Source organism: Rana temporaria, chromosome 10 (genome assembly GCF_905171775.1).
Source record: "Rana temporaria chromosome 10, aRanTem1.1, whole genome shotgun sequence".
Lineage (NCBI taxonomy): Eukaryota > Metazoa > Chordata > Amphibia > Anura > Ranidae > Rana > Rana temporaria.
Window position 1 is genome coordinate 148,197,135 of NC_053498.1, and position 20,290 is coordinate 148,217,424.

The 20,290-nt window shown below is 44.8% G+C and overlaps 2 protein-coding genes across 2 annotated transcripts in view; both read left to right on the plus strand.

The window, feature by feature from the left end:
• The window catches only part of LOC120915752 (uromodulin-like), a 59,380-nt gene that overhangs the window by 13,193 nt on the left and 25,897 nt on the right, over nucleotides 1-20,290 (plus strand). The window lies entirely within an intron of this gene.
• LOC120915753 (pancreatic secretory granule membrane major glycoprotein GP2-like) lies at nucleotides 722-14,140 on the plus strand. The gene is made up of 6 exons (XM_040326526.1): nucleotides 722-894; nucleotides 2,221-2,460; nucleotides 5,152-5,311; nucleotides 9,227-9,299; nucleotides 11,256-11,294; nucleotides 13,700-14,140. Exons 1-6 carry the CDS (start codon nucleotides 824-826, stop codon nucleotides 13,762-13,764), a joined length of 648 nt encoding a protein of 215 aa, XP_040182460.1. The 5' UTR covers nucleotides 722-823; the 3' UTR covers nucleotides 13,765-14,140.

A 20,290-nucleotide genomic window follows, 5' to 3' on the forward strand; every position in this document is an offset into this window, starting at 1 on the left:
CTGGTGACGCATATCTAAGGTGTGCTGTGATGGTTTTGGGAGAGGCAACCTCAGCCTGGGCACTTTCCAGGCCACGCCCCCAAAATGACTCTTTAGCAGTTGGCTAGTTAAAGGAGACACCCACAGGGAGGAAGAGAGGGAGGGTCCCTGGTGCCACAAATCCATGGTGTCCTGTGATGGTTATGAGAGAGGCAACCTCAGCCTGGGCACCTGCCAGGCCACGCCCCCAGAATGTCGCTTTAGCAGTTGGCTAGTTAAAGGAGACACCCACAGGGAGGAAGAGAGGGAGGGTCCCTGGTGCTGCAAATCCATGGTGTCCTGTGATGGTTATGGGAGAGGCAACCTCAGCCTGGGCACCTGCCAGGGCACGCCCCCAAAATGTCTCTTTAGCAGTTGGCTAGTTAAAGGAGACACCCACAGGGAGGAAGAGAGGGAGGGTCCCTGGTGACGCAAATCTACGGTGTCCTGTGATGGTTATGGGAGAGGCAACCTCAGCCTGGGCACCTGCCAGGCCACGCCCCCAAAATGTCTCTTTAGCAGTTGGCTAGTTAAAGGAGACGGTGAGGGGGTCCAAGGGGACCTGGGCTCAGAATGATTGACCTGAGTTGAATGATACCGAGCATCAGACTGAGCAGATCAATTTGCAAAAAAAGTACCGCTGGGGAAATCTTTGCATTGAGGCTGAATATTGCAGTTTTCTGACCCTGCCTAATGACTTCTGTGCTTCTTCTCTCTACAGGTAAATGCGACCCATGTCACCTACAGTAACCAGCTGTATATTTTTGCTGAGACGGATCCAATCCGAATAACAAATGATGCCGTCATGAATGTTTCCTGCTCCTACCCGCTGTATATTAATGTCGCTCTTAATATGACTCTGCACCCAATACTCGGGTAAATATTATTATTACGTAATGTTGGTTTTTCAGAAGTCCATGCTGACTATCTCTTATGACACTGGATTCCATCACATAGTCTTGCATGTGGCCCTTAAGCAAACCTTCAAGTATCTTCCCTACAGTAGAAGTTAAAATTACAGGTCTGCAGTTACAGATTGAAGACCTCCTTTTTTAAACAAGGGCACTAAATTGGCCTTGTGCCAAGCCTCAATAAATGAGCCTCAATAAAACAAAATTTTACATATAACTGAGCTCAACTCTCTTAGGACACATGGGTGTATATAAATATATTATGAAAGCAAATCTCATAAGGTTATCTAACATGTCAGCATAACACAATCAAAAGAAAATCATATAGAAAAATGTCCATGAACTCTTTATTAAAGATAACAGGTTAAAAGTTGGGTTAAACACCTTGTGCCAAGCCTCAATGAATGAGAAACAAAAACTTACATATAACTGAGCTCAACTCTCTGAGGACACATGGGTGTATATATATATATATATATATATATATATATATATATAAATATTGTAACGGATTAGCTCGGTAGCGGGGAGGAGTGACCCCCTGGATGGGTTCACAACACACGGAACGATACAGAGAAACAGCCGAAGACGGTTGAAAACAAAGAATTTGGTTTATTCTTCCATCTTGCTGGAAACAAGTGCAAGCATCCAAACAGCATAAACAAAATCAAACATAAAATAAACCCTGGCCACTTGGGGCGTCTACCTTCCACACAGGAACCTATCTAGGGAGTCTGGCACAGCCTAGTGCTGGGCAGACACTGCTGGTCATACAGCAGAAAAACAAATAGTCTTTTTGATTTTTATCACACAGAAAAATCAACAGCACCTCACCTCTTCAGAAGTATTTCTGTCCACTGCTCTCCTTCACTCAGAAAGCCTCAGGATGCAGCAATCAGTGGTAATCCTCTGGATTACTTATAGAGGCCTAAATTGCCTCGTTCTGAACAGCTGAAGTTTTCCAACGCCCTTAAACCTTTCTGGCTGCTTCTTCAGCCGACACCTGATAATAATCGGTGTATTGTCTAAACAAGGCAGAAATGTATGTCCCGTCTGTGACAACACCCACAGATTTACCTGACTTCCTGTCACAATATATATATATATATATATATATATATATATATATATATATATATATATACCCCTGTATCTAGATATTCTCTTTCTTTATCGTCAGTGCAAATGTTTCAGTTCTGTAGATACTCTGCATAATAAAATTAGGAGCCATGGCCACATACCTACAAGGGTTTCTAGGTAGGTGACCTTCTGTTGTGTGTTTATTTTCCAGGAGCACAGAAATAACCGGCCCTTCAGGAAATGGAACTTATACAGCCTTAATGATGGCCTTCAAAAATGCAGAATTTACGACCCCTCTCTCCGACTCCGAGACCCTGACAGTGGAGGACACTATCTACATCTCAGTGCTCATACCAGATCTGGCTGCCGGCACCTTCAATCTCAAAGTGGTGACTATTTATGCCTCTCCTACTGAATCAAGCCCCATCAAGTACTATCTTCTTCAGAACGGGTAAGTACACAGTGCACTGGGTTAGTAATTCTGAGTGTTCTTTGTACACTTTTGACTACAGAAATCATTCACTAAATGTGCAGAACAATAAATCACCCTAAAGGTAGGTTGCTGTGGTGTTGGCATGAGGTTCAACACAAAACAGATTATAGCGCACACATGCAAAAATTACATTTATCCTGCAAGGCTGGTTAAACACACGTGAACATATTCAAAAAATACGGGGGTTTAATCACACTACAGTATGTGGTCATATAGTGCTAAGCCCACTTACTGCGACAAAGTACCCCGAATTAGTGGGTCCTAACCTGTTAATAGAATGAAAGAACCTAGTGTCTCAACCAGTGTTGTAACTAACGGCGTTTAAATAAACGCCGTTAGGTAACGATGGGCCTCCTGAGGGTAACGAGCAATCTATCAGATTACTTCTTCCCTCTCGGCAACGCTGTTCCCATTACTGGGCGGCGTTACCGCAATTACATCTACCGCCACTAGATGGCAGCAGAGTAATTGCCGGGTCTGGGCGCCCGCATGACGTCAGCGCGTTGGTGTTGCGCATTCGCCATACGTCAATGTCCCGCGATGTAAGGGCGGAAGCCCACACTGGAGTGTCTCCAAGCAGGACACACCCCCAGAAGCGGGGCTGATATCCTCATGGAGAGTGAGACGATAGCTCGGTCACCATCAGGGAGGAGGCGGGGAGGACGGCGGGGAGGACGGCGGGGACTCTTATCATCATCATCATCATCATCATACCGGTAGGTGGTCACTTCTGTCTGACTGTCAGTTCTACATGGAGGACCCTGAGGATAGGATACTCCTCACCCACTGCTATATACTCCTCACCCGCTACTATATACTCCTCACCTACTGGCAGTGGGTGAGGAGTATATAGTAGCGGGTGAGGAGTATATAGCAGCGGGTGAGGAGTATATAGCAGTGGGTGAGGAGTATATAGCAGAGGGTGAGGAGTATATAGCAGTGGGTGAGGAGTATATAGCAGAGGGTGAGGAGTATACAGTAGAGGGTGAGGAGTATACAGTAGAGGGTGAGGAGTATACAGTAGAGGGTGAGGACTGGAGTATATAGTAGAGGGTGAGGAGTATATAGTAGAGGGTGAGGAGTATATAGCAGTGGGCCACTGCTATATACTCCTCACCCTCTACTATATACTCCTCACCCTCTACTGTAAAATCCTCACCCTCTACGGTATACTCCTCATCCACTGCTATATACTCCTCACCCACTGCTATATACTCCTCACCCTCTACTATATACTATATACTCCTCACCCTATACTGTATACTCCTCACCCTCTACTGTATACTCCTCACCCTCTACTATATACTTCTCACCCTCTACTGTATACTATATACTCCTCACCCTCTACTGTATACTCCTCACCCTCTACTATATACTCCTCACCCTCTACTATATACTCCTCACCCTCTACTATATACTCCTCACCCTCTACTGTATACTCCTCACCCTCTACTATATACTCCTCACCCTCTACTATATACTCCTCACCCTCTACTATATACTCCTCACCCTCTACTGTATACTCCTCACCCTCTACTGTATACTCCTCACCCTCTACTATATACTCCTCACCCTCTACTATATACTCCTCACCCTCTACTGTATACTCCTCATCCTCTACTATATACTCCTCACCCTCTACTGTATACTCATCACCCTCTACTATATACTCCTCACCCTCTACTATATACTTCTCACCCTCTACTATATAATTGTATTGTAGAATATAAAAAAAAAAGTCAGTTACTTTGCTGAGTAACTAATTACTTTTTCAATGTAGTAACTAAGTCACTAACTCAATTACTTTTTCGGAGAAGTAATTTGTAACTGTAACTAATTACTTTTTTAAAGTAAGATGAGCAACACTGGTCTCAACCTTGGGAGATAAACTCCTCTATATGGGAGAACTGAAGGGATTCCTCCTATACACTGGTGGCCACTAATGTGAGGTAATGAAGAGGGGGAGGGGTGCTCCAGCCCAAGAGACCTGGTCAGAGTCTATACATGTGTGTACATGCGCATGTGTGCGCTATAATCTGTTTTGTACCGTCTTTGGTCTTATAGCAGCACCATCTTATGCCGCGTACACACGATCGGTCCATCCGATGAGAACGGACCGATGGACCGTTTTCATGCTGTCCCTGCTGTCACCGCCGATCGCAGGTACCTGGCGGACATCGCGGCCGCCAGGCAGACGCATCGGCTTCCCAGCGATGCGCCGGGCACAGTGTTTCCCCGCTGCGCGCCCCCAGCGGCGGGCACGGGGAATGTAAACAAGAGGACATCCAAAGAGGTTCACTCGGCACTTGAGAGCCACGCTGTGGACGTCTTTCGTCTACAGCGCGGGTCCCAAGTGGTTAAAAAGCGAATTTTCATTTGCTGTTGTAATACACATGGGTGGGATCAAAGCGCATTCTCTGCGACCCGAGACCACCCTATTTTGAAGCCTATTAGGGCCTGATGACGTGCTTCAAAAGATAAACCATGGCCACTGTAATTCATGCACCCGGTGCCCCAAATGGACAGGCCATCACTTTATATATAATATAATGAACTCATGCCATGTATTGTTCAGCTCTAATAGTATGTACCAGTATTGTGTTCTCATCTTTAGATTGCAGTAACTAATGAAAGTTTTTCTGTACCCAGGTGCCCAGCTAGTGATGTATCTGCTGACCAGCTATCAGTGGTGACCAATGGAAACGGCACTGAAGCTCGGTTTGCCATGAAAGTCTTCAAGATTGCCAGTTCTGCCAACGTCTATCTCTATGCCGATCTTTCACTCTGCACAGCTGCTGATTGTGCCACGGTAAGGCTCACCATACACATAGAGGGTGTTCCGTGATTTCTGTGCCTGAGGAAGTAGTCAGGGATTCTTTAGCCATATGGGCAAACAGTCAGCTGCCAATTGTCCCCACTGGTCCAAGGGGCCCCAGGCACTGGATGAGCTGCCACTAGCCTGAGGGCGCCAGATTTAGGTGTCAGGAAAAGCATTTGGTTAAAACTTTAGTGGTCCAGTAATAAAGTATGTATAACAATCCCCTCCTTCCTCCTGGTGGTGACCAGACCTCAGTGGCCTGGCCAATATGTACACACAATTATCTTAGAGTCTTCTGAGTAATGAGGGGCCACACATAAGAATAGTGGGTATTACATGAAAGTCTACATGCCCATTCATTGAGACCTTAGGTCTGCTAAAGTGGGACATTTTTAGGCTTCATCTACTCTTAAGTGCTTTTGGGTAAAGTGACTTGTAGGCAGGGCCGGTGCTACCACTAGGCAATCTAGGAAGCCGCCTAGGGCGCACTGCTGCCTGGGGCGCCCGGCTGCTGGTGTTCCTACTCTCTTCTCTCTGCAGCAAGCAAGTCTCAGCATCAGCAGGCAGCCGCCGCTCCATTCACACATAGTGTCAGAGGCACAGTGGGGGACTGTTGCCTCATACACATGATCAGTTTTCCCGACGGGAAAACTGTGAGGAGAGTTTTTGGCCGGGAATCCCGGCGGTGTGTATGCTCCTCGCAATTTTTCCGACTGGAAAACTGCCCAAAAACCGCCGGCAGTTTTCTTATGGAAATAACTGCAATGGTGGAGCATACACACGGCCGGGATTCCCGGCCAAAGCTCCATCGCAGTTTTCCCGTTGGGAAAACCGGCCGTGTGCAGGGGGAAAGACTGAACCGAGCAGATTCCCTTGGGATTTCCAACGGGAACTTTTCCCGTCGGAAATCTCACATGTGTGTACGGTGTATGTGTCTGTGTCCCAATACCCGAATTAATGGAAGCAAGCAAACATTCATTGATGGGCGCTGGTGAGGCTGCATTTGATGGGCGCTGGTGAGGCTGCATATTTGATGGGTGCTGGTGATGCTGCATTTGATGGGTGCTGGTAGACTGTATTGATGGGCACTGGTGAGGCTGCATTTGATGGGTGCTGGTAGGCTGCATTTGAAGGGCGCTGGTGAGGCTGCATTTGGTGGGTGCTAGTGAGGCTGTATTAATGGGCACTGGTGATGCTGCATTTGATGGGCACCGATGAGGCTGCATTTGATGGGTGCTGGTAGACTGTATTGATGGGCACTGGTAGGCTGCATTTGATGGGCGCTGGAAGGCTGCATTTGATGGGTGCTGGTAGGCTGCATTTGATGGGCGCTGGTTAGGGTGCATTTGATGGGCGCTGACAGGCTGCATTTGATGGGTGCTGGTAGGCTGCATTTGATGGGCGCTGGTGAGGCTGCATTTGATGGGCGCTGGAATGCTGCATTTGATGGGTGCTGGTGAGGCTGTATTAATGGGCACTGGTGATGCTGCATTTGATGGGCACCAATGAGGCTGCATTTGATGGGTGCTGATAGACTGTATTGATGGGCACTGGTAGACTGTATTTGATGGGCACTGATGAGGCTACATTGATGGGCGCTGGTAGGACTGCATTTGATGGGCGCTGGTGGGCTGCATTTGATGGGCGTTTCATTAAAAAGGTGGGGTATACATGGGCAGGACAAAGGGGGTGGAGTCAAGGATGGAGCCAGGGGGGGGGGGGGGGGGGACAAAATGAGGTTTCGCCTAGGGTATCAAAAATCCTTGCACCAGCCCTGATTGTGGGTACATTGGCGTTGATTTATATAATTACAGGTATTTAAACAGTGCCAACAATGTATGCAGTGCTTTACATGCTGTACATTCACAGCAGTCCCTGCCCTCAAGGAACTTGTGATCTATGGTTTCTATCTGTCATGCCTGTGCACATACTAGGGCCAATTTAGACAGAAGACAATTATTCTACCATTATGTCATTGGAGGAAACAAACACAAGCAGATCATACAAACTCCATGCAGTGCTATAAGGCAGGAGTGCTAACCATCAAGCGACTGTGCCGCCCAAATGTGAATGTTTGGCTTTCTAAATCATTGCACGGCCTTATTAAAGCGCTGCTCCGCCCGCAATTTTTTTTTTTTAAAGTCAGCAGCTTTAAACACTGTGGGGTAGATTCAGGTAGGGACCGCGTATTTTTGTGCGGGCGTAAGGTATCCTATTTACGTTACGCCTCCGCAACTTTGACAGGCAAGTGCAGTATTCACCAAGCAAAGTTGCGGCAGTGTAGCGTAAATAGGCCGGCGTAAGCCCGCCTAATTCAAATGTGGAAGATGTGGGCGTGTATTATGTAAATGTATTGTGACCCCACGTAAATGACGCTTTTTCCGAATGGCGCATGCGCCGTCCGTGAAAGTATCCCGGTGCGCAAATTAACCCGCAAAAAGCCTATGCTTTCGACGTAAACGTAAATTACGTCCAGCCCTATTTGCGAACGACTTACGCAAACGACGTAATCGACGGAAAATTTGACGCTGGCCCGACGTCCATACTTAACATTGGCTGCGCCTCATATAGCAGGGGTAACTTTACGCCGGAAAAAGCCTAACGTAAACGGCGTATCTGTACTGCGTCGGCCGGGCGTACGTACTTAAAGATGCCAAATGATTACCTGATCTGCTGCTGTTTTACAAACCAAGAAGGTAGAACAGAGGCGATTCAGTTCGCATGTGAACTTTTTTTCACGTCCTGCTAGCGCAACGCTCCAGTGTGAGAGCCCTCGGGGGTTCCACACTGGAGACACAGCAGCCTCTGTTTCAGGTCGGTTTGCAGGTGCTATTTTTTGCGCAATAGCGCCTGCAAACCGCCCCAGTGTGAAAGGGGTGTAACAAAGACAATTCATGGTGTCAGGCTCATCCTTAACCAAGACATATGTTGATGTCACACTCATCCCTGACAAAGACATATGATGGTGTCACACTCATCCCTAACATAGACAATTGATGATGTCACACTCATCCCTGACAAAGACATATGATGATGTCACACTCATCCCTGACAAAGACATATGATGATGTCACACTCATTCCTAACCAAGACATATGATGATGTCACACTCATCCCTAACATAGACAATTGATGATGTCACACTTATCCCTAACCAAGACATATGATGGTGTCACACTCATCCCTAACCAAGACATATGATGGTGTCACACTCATCCCTAACATAGACAATTGATGATATCACACTCATCCCTGACAAAGACATATGATGATGTCACACTCATCCCTAACCAAGACATATGATGGTGTCACACTCATCCCTGACATAGACAATTGATGATGTCACACTCATCCCTGACAAAGACATATGATGGTGTCACACTCATCCCTAACATAGACAATTGATGATATCACACTCATCCCTGACAAAGACATATGATGATGTCACACTCATCCCTAACCAAGACATATGATGGTGTCACACTCATCCCTGACATAGACAATTGATGATGTCACACTCATCCCTGACAAAGACATATGATGATGTCACACTCATCCCTAACAAAGACAATTGATGATGTCACACTCATCCCTAACATAGACAATTGATGGTGTTGTGTTACCCCGCTACAATGTAGTATAAATAGGTGATTGGGGAATATGGCTTAGAGAGACTAAAACCAATGTGAAGAGGAAATGTAAACTATTCCAGGGAAGTCTCACCATTGGAGTGATGGAAGAACCTGTTGTGCCCGCATTCTCCACCGTTTCCTTTGTGGGGCTAATACAGATAAAGGGACGTTGTGACTTTAGCATAGCTGGGGTATTTCTTGGATACAATTTGCAGTTCCTTCATTAATTTGTCTCGTCCGGAATTCCTGTTGAATTTCTTTTATTACCTTACAGACCTGCACCTCTCAATCCAAATCAGACCTTTCCCAGAACATTGCAGGAAGGGTCAGCATCTATTTGGATGCAGGTAAGTCATCTCACGGTCACAATTTTGTTACAGTCATTTCCTGTTTTCCTTCACATTTATTAACTCCAGAAACATTATTTTTTTTGTTTTTTTGTTTTAGATAATGTAGGGAAAGGCTTAAAACTTCTGTAAAAGCTTTAACCGCTGCCTTTGTTTCCTATTGGGGGGGGGGGGGGGGGGATTTTCGCTCACTTCTTGATCTGTCTGAGTCCTGTCACCTGACCGGGAAGTAAGAAGAGACGCCCCAGAGGGGACAAAGCAATATAAACCTGCAGAGGTTCTAACCCTTCACAATAAAAATGTATTGCTCTGCGTGTCCCGTATATTTAACAGACCAAAAAGGCAGAGCACAGCACCATGAAATATCTTAGGAGCCAGGCTTAATTAACACAATAGACCAGGGGTCTCCACACTATTCAAACAAAGGGCCAGTTTATTGTCCTTCAGACTTTAGGAGGGTCGGATTGTGGCCAGCGGGGGCAGAAAATGTCCCGGGCCCAGTACCAGTGAGAATAAATTTGGCCTCAGGGTTGGTGGTCAGTAGGAGGAGGAGAAGGGCCCCTATCAGTAGGAGGAATACCATCATTGGGGTAGATTCAGGAAGCAATTACGCCTGCGTATCCATAGATACGCAGCGTAATTGCTAAGTAGCGCCGGCGTATCAACTTTCTGTATTGAGAAAGCTCGATACGCCGACTGTAGCCTAAGATACCACTGGCATAAGTCTCTTACGCCGTCGTATCTTAGGCTGCATTGTGACGCTGGCCGCTAGGTGGCGTTTCTGTAGTTGTCAGCATAGAGTATGCAAATTGCATACTCACGCCGATTCACAAACGTACGCGCGCCCGGCGGTCGTGTTTTACGTCGTTTGCGTTCGTCACTTTCGTCGTAAGGCTGCTCCTGCTATTAGGAGGCGCAGCCAATGGTAAGTATAGACATCGTTCCCACGTCGCGATTTTTGAAATTTACGTCGTTTGCGTAAGTGGATCGTGAATGGCGCTGAACGCCATTTACGTTCACGTCGAACCAAATAACGTCCTTGCGACGTCATTTACCGCAATGCACGTCGGGAAATTTTCCAGACGGAGCATGCGCAGTACGTTCGGCGTGGGAACGCGCCTAATTTAAATGATCCACGCCCCCTACGGGATCATTTAAATTACGCGCGCTTACGCCGGCCCCTTTTACAAAATGATGCCACAAATTACGGAGCAAATGCTTCGTGAATGAAGCATAGCTCCAGTAATTTACGGAGGCGTAGCGTAAAAACGGTACGCTGCGCCGCCGTAGCAGTGCGCGCCCCTACCTGAATCTATCCCATTGATATCAGTAGAAGAAATAGTACCCCCTTATTGGTGTCAGTGGGAGAGATAGTGCCCCAAGGGCCAGATAAAGGCTAGCAAAGGGCCAGATCTGGCCCTCGGGCCGCAATTTGGAGACCCCCTGCAATAGACAATAGAATGCAATCACAGCAAGCTTTCATCACTACAGCCAGGTAGCTGGAGGCGATTAACATCAATTAACATCTCAACAGTCTATGTTCCACATTGAAGGAAACACTCTATTGACCTGTTGTGTTCAGAAGGAACAACTTGTAATATTTCAAGATATCCTGCAATACATGAATCATTACTGTCCCATCTCATGTAATCCATGATATCAGTTCTCAGTCATCCTATGCCCCTAGTGGACATAGGATGACCCTAGACCCAAGAGTCATTGGTGAAGCTGACACAGGAGTACCCCGCATCCTTCAAGAGCTTCTGGGTCCCACGGGCCATTCCTTTGCAGTCAGGGATTATTGTCAGGGATTACAAACTCTCTATCTTCTTTGGTGATCACTACACAATTATTTCAGCCTACAGCGACTGTGAAAATCATACGATCTATCCAGAAGAATGAGTATCAGTCCGGTTGAGATCTCCAATTAACAGATATTTTTCTCTTTATTTCCAGCTGATACCAGTTACAATTTGGATGCCAGCTCTGCCAGCGGTAAGTAATCTCTTACATTGAGACTTTTAATGGTTTATTGTGATGTAGCGAAACATGTTGAACCCTTTACAGCAACAAATACCCTTATATGTGGGGGCCGGGCCCCTACATACTGTATATGGTTTACTGTCTTGTTTGGGGAGCTCTGCACTGGTACCCCCCAGAATTGTGACTTAGCCGTCATCAACAGCTCACAGGCAACTGCTGACAATCAGCAGTTGGAAGGATTGGCTCCAGGTTATGTCAGCACTGTGCAGCCAATTACAGCGCAGCATGACACGAGACCCTCCTACCGGCCTTTGGGCATCCGGGACCCTGTCTTTGTGCTGTTTCTTCATTTCTCATTGTAGCCCGGCTGTACAGGCACAGCAAGAGGCAGATTCCAGGTCACATTCAGTACACTGCTTGCATTAAAAGATGCTACGAAAAGATATTGGGCCTGATCCACAAAAGGGATACGCCGGCGTATCTACTGATACGCCGTCGTATCCCTGTTTCTATCTATGGAACTGATCCACAGAATCAGTTTCACATAGATAGGCAGAAGATCCGACATGTGTAAGGGACTTACACTTTCGGATCTTAGGATGCAGTACCGCATCCGCCGCTGGGGGCATTTCTCGTCGAAATCCAGCGTCGGGTATGCAAATTAGCACTTACGGAGATCCACAAAGCTTTTACGCTTCGTTTTTTCTCCGTAAGTATTAGTTTGCCGTCGTAAAATTAGGGCTGCTTTTACAAAGTGTAAAGTTAGTACACCATGTAAAAGTAGACCCTTCTTTCCCGCGACGCTGTCAAATTTCTTTTTACATTTTTTTTTTTTTCCCCGGCATCTTTTTTTTTTCCCGGCGCAACTTTTTTTACCCGGCGCGATTCACAAAACTCGGCGTAACGTAAAACCGCGCAAAGCACGTCGGGAAAATAACGTCGGGAGCATGCGCAGTACATCCGGCGCGGGAGCGCGCCTAATTTAAATGGGACTCGCCCCATTAGATTAGGAACGCCTTGCGCCAGACGGATTTAAGTTACACCGCTCAAAATTTCTAGGTAAGTGCTTTGTGGATCGGGCACTTAGGTAGAGATTTTGTGGCGGTGTAACTTAAATGGCTAAAGTTAAGTTACGGCCGTTTTTTGTGGATCAGGCCCATTGTCTCCTTTTGAGCTTTTGCAGATTCCTGTTATTGGCCACAAAAATATTAAACTCTGTAAGAGAGATATGTCAGATTTCCCATTTCATCTGCCTGATTTTAACAATGACAATGATCACATGGCTTATTGTCCATCCATATATTTCTATGCATGCATCTAGTATTTATCTAAATATGTATCAATATTAGTTTTATAATAAAAAGCATTAAGTTGAAGGGTTATCAGCACTGACTGAGACTTTAGAGGGAGACAGTCTGAAGGCAAACAGCTTCTGCTTGCATAATGCATAATGCTCTGTGACACCAACATCATAGATGTATATCCATTATTAAATAATTTATGGTGGTATTTTTTTTTATATCCCCTACTAGACAGATTCCTGTGTGGTCAACACAATTTTAAGGATAAGAACGCTTTTAATTATATCTTGGGATATGTTAGAGAATTTTCCCTTTGCTTACTGTCCTGGTGACAACCGTTTCACCAAACAGGTAGTAAGAGCAAATCTCCAACAGCAACACAGACAGAATACTTTTTTTATTTTTTAGAACGGAAAGGCAAAAGTAGCCTTTTTTATTGCTGTCTGTGTTCTTGTAGCCGATTTTCCCTCACTTCCTACCTGGTAAAACCATTGTCACCTTGACAGTAAGACCCCTTTTACACCGGGGGCGGGAGGCGGGGTGGCGGTTTAGCGGCGCTTCACCGTCGGAATTGCTGCTAGCGGTGAGGTATTAACCCCTGCTAGCGGCAGATAAAGGGTTAATACCGCCCGCAAAGCGCCGCTGCAGAGGTGCATTGAGGGCAGTATTACCGCGGTTTCCTATTGTTTTAAATGGAAAGGAGCGGTATACATATTGCTCCTCTCACCGCTCCAAAGATGCTGCTTGCAGGAGATTTTTTTCTCTCCTGCCAGTGTATCGCCTTAGTGTGAAAGCCCTCAGGCTTTCACATTAAGAAGGCTGGGCAGGAGTTTTTCAGGCAGTATTTAGGCGCTGTTTTTAGCGCTGTACCGCCTGAAAAACTCCTCAGTGTGAAAGGAGCCTAAATTAGGGTACATTTCCCCAATGCTAAGCAAAAATTTAAAAACAAAAATTCTGGTTGGACATTCACTTTAAATTCTCACAATGTCACAATCTGGTATAAAAGTTGGCTCATCATCAGATTGCAGCTACAATGAAAACTTAGAACTGAACAGAAGATCTTCCATAGGAAGATGAAGCGGCTCCATTCCTAATATCTCCTGTGTGTTGTTCCAGGTTTCTCCATGCCTTGGACTTTGTCTGCTCTGATCTTCTCCTGGATCTTGATGAAACTGATGTAATCCCTCCGAGAACCGACCATCCCGACACCATGAGACTTTGTCATATCGTCGCCCCCAATGCTCTCAGAGGAGAGAAGTTATGAAGGAATCTTGTATCTAATTCTTTTTCTGTGGATGGTGTTGGCTGCATCATATATAACGCTTCCTAAGATATCCTTCCCGCTGTGCCCCCCGATTATTTCTCATTGTGTACAGTGAAGATATTCTGCTTTTTTGGCTTAGAGGGGTCTGCTTTATACCCGACCTATTTATTGTGTTGTATATATTGTAGGATAAAAATGGTTAATGGACAATATATAGAAATGTTATATCCCTGGAGAGCGCACCCTTTTACTTTTTCCTGTTCTTTTACATCTAATAAACTGCAAAGTAATGTAATTCAAAGTGTTTCTTTGTATTTTTATTTAGTCATTGCAGGGGCCATGGTCAGGGAAAATTGCCTCCCAAGACGAGCTAAACCCAAAAAACAAAATGTAATACATTGTAGCTGACCGGCTCTGTAGTGGTTGCATTTGCATGTTTTTTTAGGCTTTTTCCCTTTATTTTGACCTTTTGTTCCTGTTTTGGATAAGGTGAGGAGGTATATATACCTCTAATAGGTTTTTGTTGCTACGTGTGTCCACTGGGGAGACATCCCACCCAGGGCGGTCTTAAAAGCATCACGGGCCCCTGGGCAAAGTAATGCTCTGGGGCCCCTACAATGATGACAGTGCAGGTAAACAGACATTAAGTAGGTAGGAGGCAGACTGCCTCCCCTTTGCATCTATCACTCTCAGTGCCATCATGGGGCCCCCAATTTCAGGGCAGTGTGGGCTCAAGGACCAGCTGCTTTGGGGAAAGTGCAGGTGGCCCCCCACGCAGCTGGGGCCCCTGGGCAGTGCCCAGGTGTGCCCTCTCATTAAGACAGCCCTGGGTCATAACCAGCCCTTAACCACTCAATCACGACACAAACCGCACAGGTGTGCAGCTGGGGTCCCTGGGCAGTGCCCAGGTGTGCACTCTCATTAAGACAGCCCTGGGCCATAACCAGCCCTTAACCCCTCAATCACGAGACAATCCACACAGGTGTGCAGCTGGGGTCCCTGGGCAGTGCCCAGGTGTGCCCTCTCATTAAGACAGCCCTTATCCCACCTGTTCCGATCCAAGAGACACAACATCAATTGAGAAAAATAATATCTCCAAAATAGTAGAAAATCTTTAAACAATAGATTTTTATTGAAAGTATTTACTTAACAGTACAGATTAAAATTGTCACATTAATCCTTAGTAACCAACCGAGTTACCTTGGTTCATGAGATTGTTCTTATAACAATACAGTGCTTGGTAGCCTGTACCAGCCTACCCCTATCGGGTTCAAAAATAGTAGAAAATCTAATCTTTGACAGTTCTAATGGAACCTCTGCCAAGGGTGCCCCTTAGTGCTGGGCACCCGGGGCATGTGCCCTGCATTGGGAGTGGGGTGCCCTTGTTCCTGATGCAGTGGTTGCCCGCCATTTTTTTCTTTTATTTCGAATTTTCACGTATCACCCTTACAATGCCTCTCACAGTTCAAAGCCTAGGGAGGCTCCCCTAAGCTCCTCCTCTGTTCTGGTCACATAATAGGCGTGCGCAAGGGGTGTGCCAGGCGTGCCTGGGCACACCCTAATCCATGGCAACCCATCGATCGCGATCTACCCTATACGAACAAAAATGTAGCACTAGATAATGGATGAATATACTACATGAATAGTATATATTATATGTTGTAAATCTGTGGATACATGTGTAAATTAAAAGTGCAAACACAGGGCCAGATCCACAAAAGGGATACGACGGCGTATCTACTGATACGCCGTCGTATCCCTGTTTCTATCTTTGGAACTGTTCCACAGAATCAGTTTCCAATAGATAGGGAGAAGATCCGGCATGTGTAAGGGACTTACACTGTCGGATCTTAGGATGCAGTACCTCGGCCGCCGCTGGGGGCATTTCTCGTCGAAATGCCGCTTCGGGTATGCAAATTAGCACTTACGGAGATCCACAAAGCTTTTCAGCTTCGTTTTTTCTCCGTAAGTATTAGTTTGCAAACGCAAAATTAGGGCTGCTTTTACAAGGCCTAAACTGTTTACACCTTGTAAAAGTAGACCCTTCTATCCCGCGTCGCCGTCTTTTTTTTTTTCAAATGTTTTTTTTCCCCGCCGCAACTCGTATTTTCTTTTTACGCCCGTCGCGATTCTCAAAACCCGGCGCAACGTAAAACCGCGCAAAGCACGTCGGGAAAATGACGTCGTGAGCATGCGCAGTACGTCCGGCGCGGGAGCGCGCCTAATTTAAATGGGACTCGCCCCATTTGAATAGGAACGCCTTGCGCCGGCCGGATTTAAGTTACACAGCCGAAAAATTCTAGGTAAGTGCTTTGTGGATCGGGCACTTAGGTAGAAATTTTCCGGCAGTGTAACTTAAATGGGAATATTTAAGTTAAGGCGGCTGGCTGTGGATCTGGCCCTGTGTCCCTAGTCCCTTTCAATGTCTCAGAGGGGAGATGTCAGGGGGTCTGTTAAGACCCCCTGATGTCTCAACAAAGCCCCACCAACAGGGCTGATAAAAAAAAAAAAAAAATTGCAATAAATAATTTAAAAAACAAAATGTAAATAATAAAAAATAAAAAAACACACTGACAATCCACTACCCCCCCCCCTAAAAAAACAAACAAAAAAACACGCCACTGTCACGTGACATTAAAAAAAAGTATCGGTATTCGGTATCGGCGAGTACTTGAAAAAAAAGTATCGGTACTCGGTCTCAAAAAACTGGTATCGGGACAACCCTACTAATCGCCCTACATAGATGTAGCTGGTCAGGTATCTGGCACCATCTCCATTACGATTTGAAATCTATTTGTAATACAATAAAACTTTTTTTTGTGCATTTTGTTGTGAATATATTTTGGCCGCTGTAAGAAGATCCCCCAAATGATAAAAAGAAATGGCTATAATTGGGTTTTGAACAGGTATGTAAAATATAGTAAAGTGCTGAGGTATATCAATATTATTTATTATAATATCGACTGTTTATCAGTTGCACATCTGATGCCATTATAGTCCACCACAAGCCTCCCTTTTCTCTACAATAGGTATGGAAAATAGTTGAAAGATTAATTTTGTAACAGAACAAGGTGACATTTTCATCAGCTATAAATATGAAATGCCTCCAGAAAAATACATAATTCTGTGACGATGGCTTTAAAGTTAAACCGTGACAGCCCGGGGGCCAAGTCCTGCCTGGGTGAGGCCCATTTACTCCAACGTCACGACCTAGTTTCTTCGCAAGACAGATGCATGGCATTCCATCTGGACTGATGAGTATATAAGTAGCTGAGTGATCGGTAATTGTACACACAACCTCCACCTCTACCCAACTGTCTTTCCTAAAGGTGGTAAACCCAACTGACAACTAACTTTGGTCACTTGTTGGAAGAACATCGAGTTGTTGGAAGAACATTGAGTTGTTGGAAGAACATCGAGTTGTTGGAAGAACATCGAGTTGTTAGAAGAACATCGAGTTGTTGGAAGCCTCTTGCAGACCCGGGACATTTCCACCCCACATTTGTCGGTGAGTATAAAACTTTGATTTCAAAGTAATTTACAATAGCAGACAATCAGGTTACAATTATCATTTTCCAAAGCAGGTCATACACCTTACATTGTTATTGTACAATCTCTGCACAATCTCCTTTAAAGGGAGGGAATATCATGAGAGAATGATGGAGGCGGCCATTGGTGGCCCTTCATTTTGGGATTGCTGGTTGGCTGGCTATCATGATCATTCTTTGGCTTCATTGCTCTCTGAGTCTTTTCCTTTATAATATATTTAATTGCAATATATGGACTTACTTAACCACTTTAGCCCTGGACCATTTGGCTGCCCAAAGACCAGAGCACGTTTTGAGATTCGGCGCTGCGTCGCTTTAACTGACAATTGCACGGTCGTGCGACGTGGCTCCCAAACAAAATTTACGTCCTTTTTTTTTTTCCACAAATAGAACTTTCTTTTGGTGGTATTTGATCACCTCTTCGGTTTTTATTTTTTATGCTTTAAACAAAAATAGAGCAACAATTTAGAAAAAAAAACTCAATTTTGCTCTTTTTGCTCTAATAAATATCCCCAATTTTTTAGGCCGATCCGTATTCTTCTACATATGCTCGTTAAAAAAAATCACAATAAGCGTTTATTGATTGGTTTACGCAAAAGTTATAGTGTCTACAAACTATGGGATTTTTTTTGTCATTTTTATGGCATTTTTATTATACACGGTTCGAATTTAGAAAGAATTTTCTTTCGAAAATCGTATCAAAGATTTTTTCGTACGAATTTCGAACCGTTAGTGGGCTGCAGCAACAGCTGATTTTCGTGCGGCAAACAAATTTGAGGAATCCGACATCTTGGAAATTTTTTGAAAAACGAACGATTTTCTGATCAATGATGGGAGAATCGTGCGAGAAATGTAATAGAAAAAAAAAATGCGCTTGTGCATGAAAAGAATATTCCCGGAGAGAAAAGAATATATATATATAACATTTTATATATTTTTTTTCTAATCAAATATTGTTAAGTCTAGTATGTTACTGTATATTGGTATATTGTAATCTATCTATCTATCTATCTTTCTATCTATCTATCTATCTATCCTGTATATATATATATATATATATATATATATATATATATATATATATATATATATATATATATATATATATATATATATATATACAGAGAGAGAGAGAGAGAGCATGGCCGTCTTAATAGCATCATGGGCCCCTGGGAAAAGTAATGCTCTGGGGCCCCTACAATGATGACAGTGCAGGTAATCAGACATCAAGTAGGTAGGAGGCAGACTGCCTCCCCTGTGTATCTATCACTCTCAGTGGCATCATGGGGTGACCAATTTCGGGATATTGTGGGCTCAAGGACCAGCTGCTTTGGGCAAAGTGCAGGGGCCCCCCATGCAGCTAGGGCCCCTGGACAGTGCCCAGATGTGCCCCCTTATTAAGACAGCCCTGAGAGAGAGAGAGAGAGAGAGAGAGAGAGAGAGAGAGAGAGATCTCCCTCTCTCTCTATCTATCTCTCTATCTATGTATATAATAGATATAATAGAGAGATGGAAAGAGAGAATTGGAAAAAGATGTAGAAGGATGCCATGGAGAAAAGGGGGAGGTGGACAGAGGGTGGAAGAGGGGACTGAGAGAAAGAGATAAGGTGGAGGTGATAAAAAAAAGAGCTGGAAAGAGAGAAATCGAAAAAGATAGAGAGAGAGAGGTGAAAAGACAGGAGTGAGAAATAGATAGATAGATAGATAGATAGATAGATAGATAGATAGATAGAGAGATAGATAGATAGATAGATAGATAGATAGATAGATAGATAGATAGATAGATAGATAGATACAGGCCCGTCGCTACAGGACAGGTAAAACAAACAATTGCTTGGGGCCCCGAGCTGGCCTGGGGCCCCCAACTTCCCCTTCCCAGGCTGTAGCATGGCCAAGCTCCTCTTCCTTCCTTCCTTCCTGGAGTCCTGTCAGTCCAGCCGGGTACCGCGCATGGTACAGGAGATTCAGTTTTCTGTTCCCGGCCGGACTGACAGGAAGTGCACACTAAGTACTCACTTCCTTTCAGTCCGGCCAGGAACACAGGAAACTGAATCTCCTGTACCGTGCGGTACCCAGCCCGGGCACTATCTGATAGGGGACTGGGGACCCATAATGATAGAACACCGGACTGAAAGGAGGAAGAGGAGCTCGGCCACGCTACAGCAGTAGCCTACAGGGAAAAAGGGGAGGTGAGAATAGAAAAACATAGGGACTAGGGAGGGGGGGAGGAGTAAGAACATGGGTGTAAAAAATGTGTGTAGCGTTAGAGTAGACTTTGCATGCGGGGGGTGCTTGGGGGCCCCCATTTTGCTTGGGGCCCCCAAATTCCTTCAAACGCCTCTAGATAGATAGATAGATAGATAGATAGGATAGATAGATAAATAGATAGATAGATAGATAGATAGATAGATAGATAGATAGATAGATAGATAGATAGATAGATAGATAGATAGATGTTTGTTGTTTTTTTCTTTGTATTTATTTTGATTTATTTTGACTGTATAAAACTATATATGAAATAATGCAAAACTCTGTAGGACTTTTTATTTGATATTATTATTATTATTATTATTATTATGTTTGCTAAATCACATACAGTGACTGGTTGCTCATATAGAATATATTTTCTAGGGTCCCTGATCACCATGAAGACAACACTGCTGCTCTCTGCACTGTGCGCTGTCATGGCGGGTGAGTGACATTTGTCTCCTTTAATCGAATAATAACACACGTGAAATACAGAGACAGCGATCGTTCCCAGAAATTGGAGGGTACGATCAGGGAAGGGAAAAATGAACTAAAAAAAAAGTGAGGAAGATGCGTTCTCTAATTGAAGTGTTTGTAAACCTATGTGTGAACACAGGGGGAGAGTGCTGAGGAGAACTTTGTTTATAA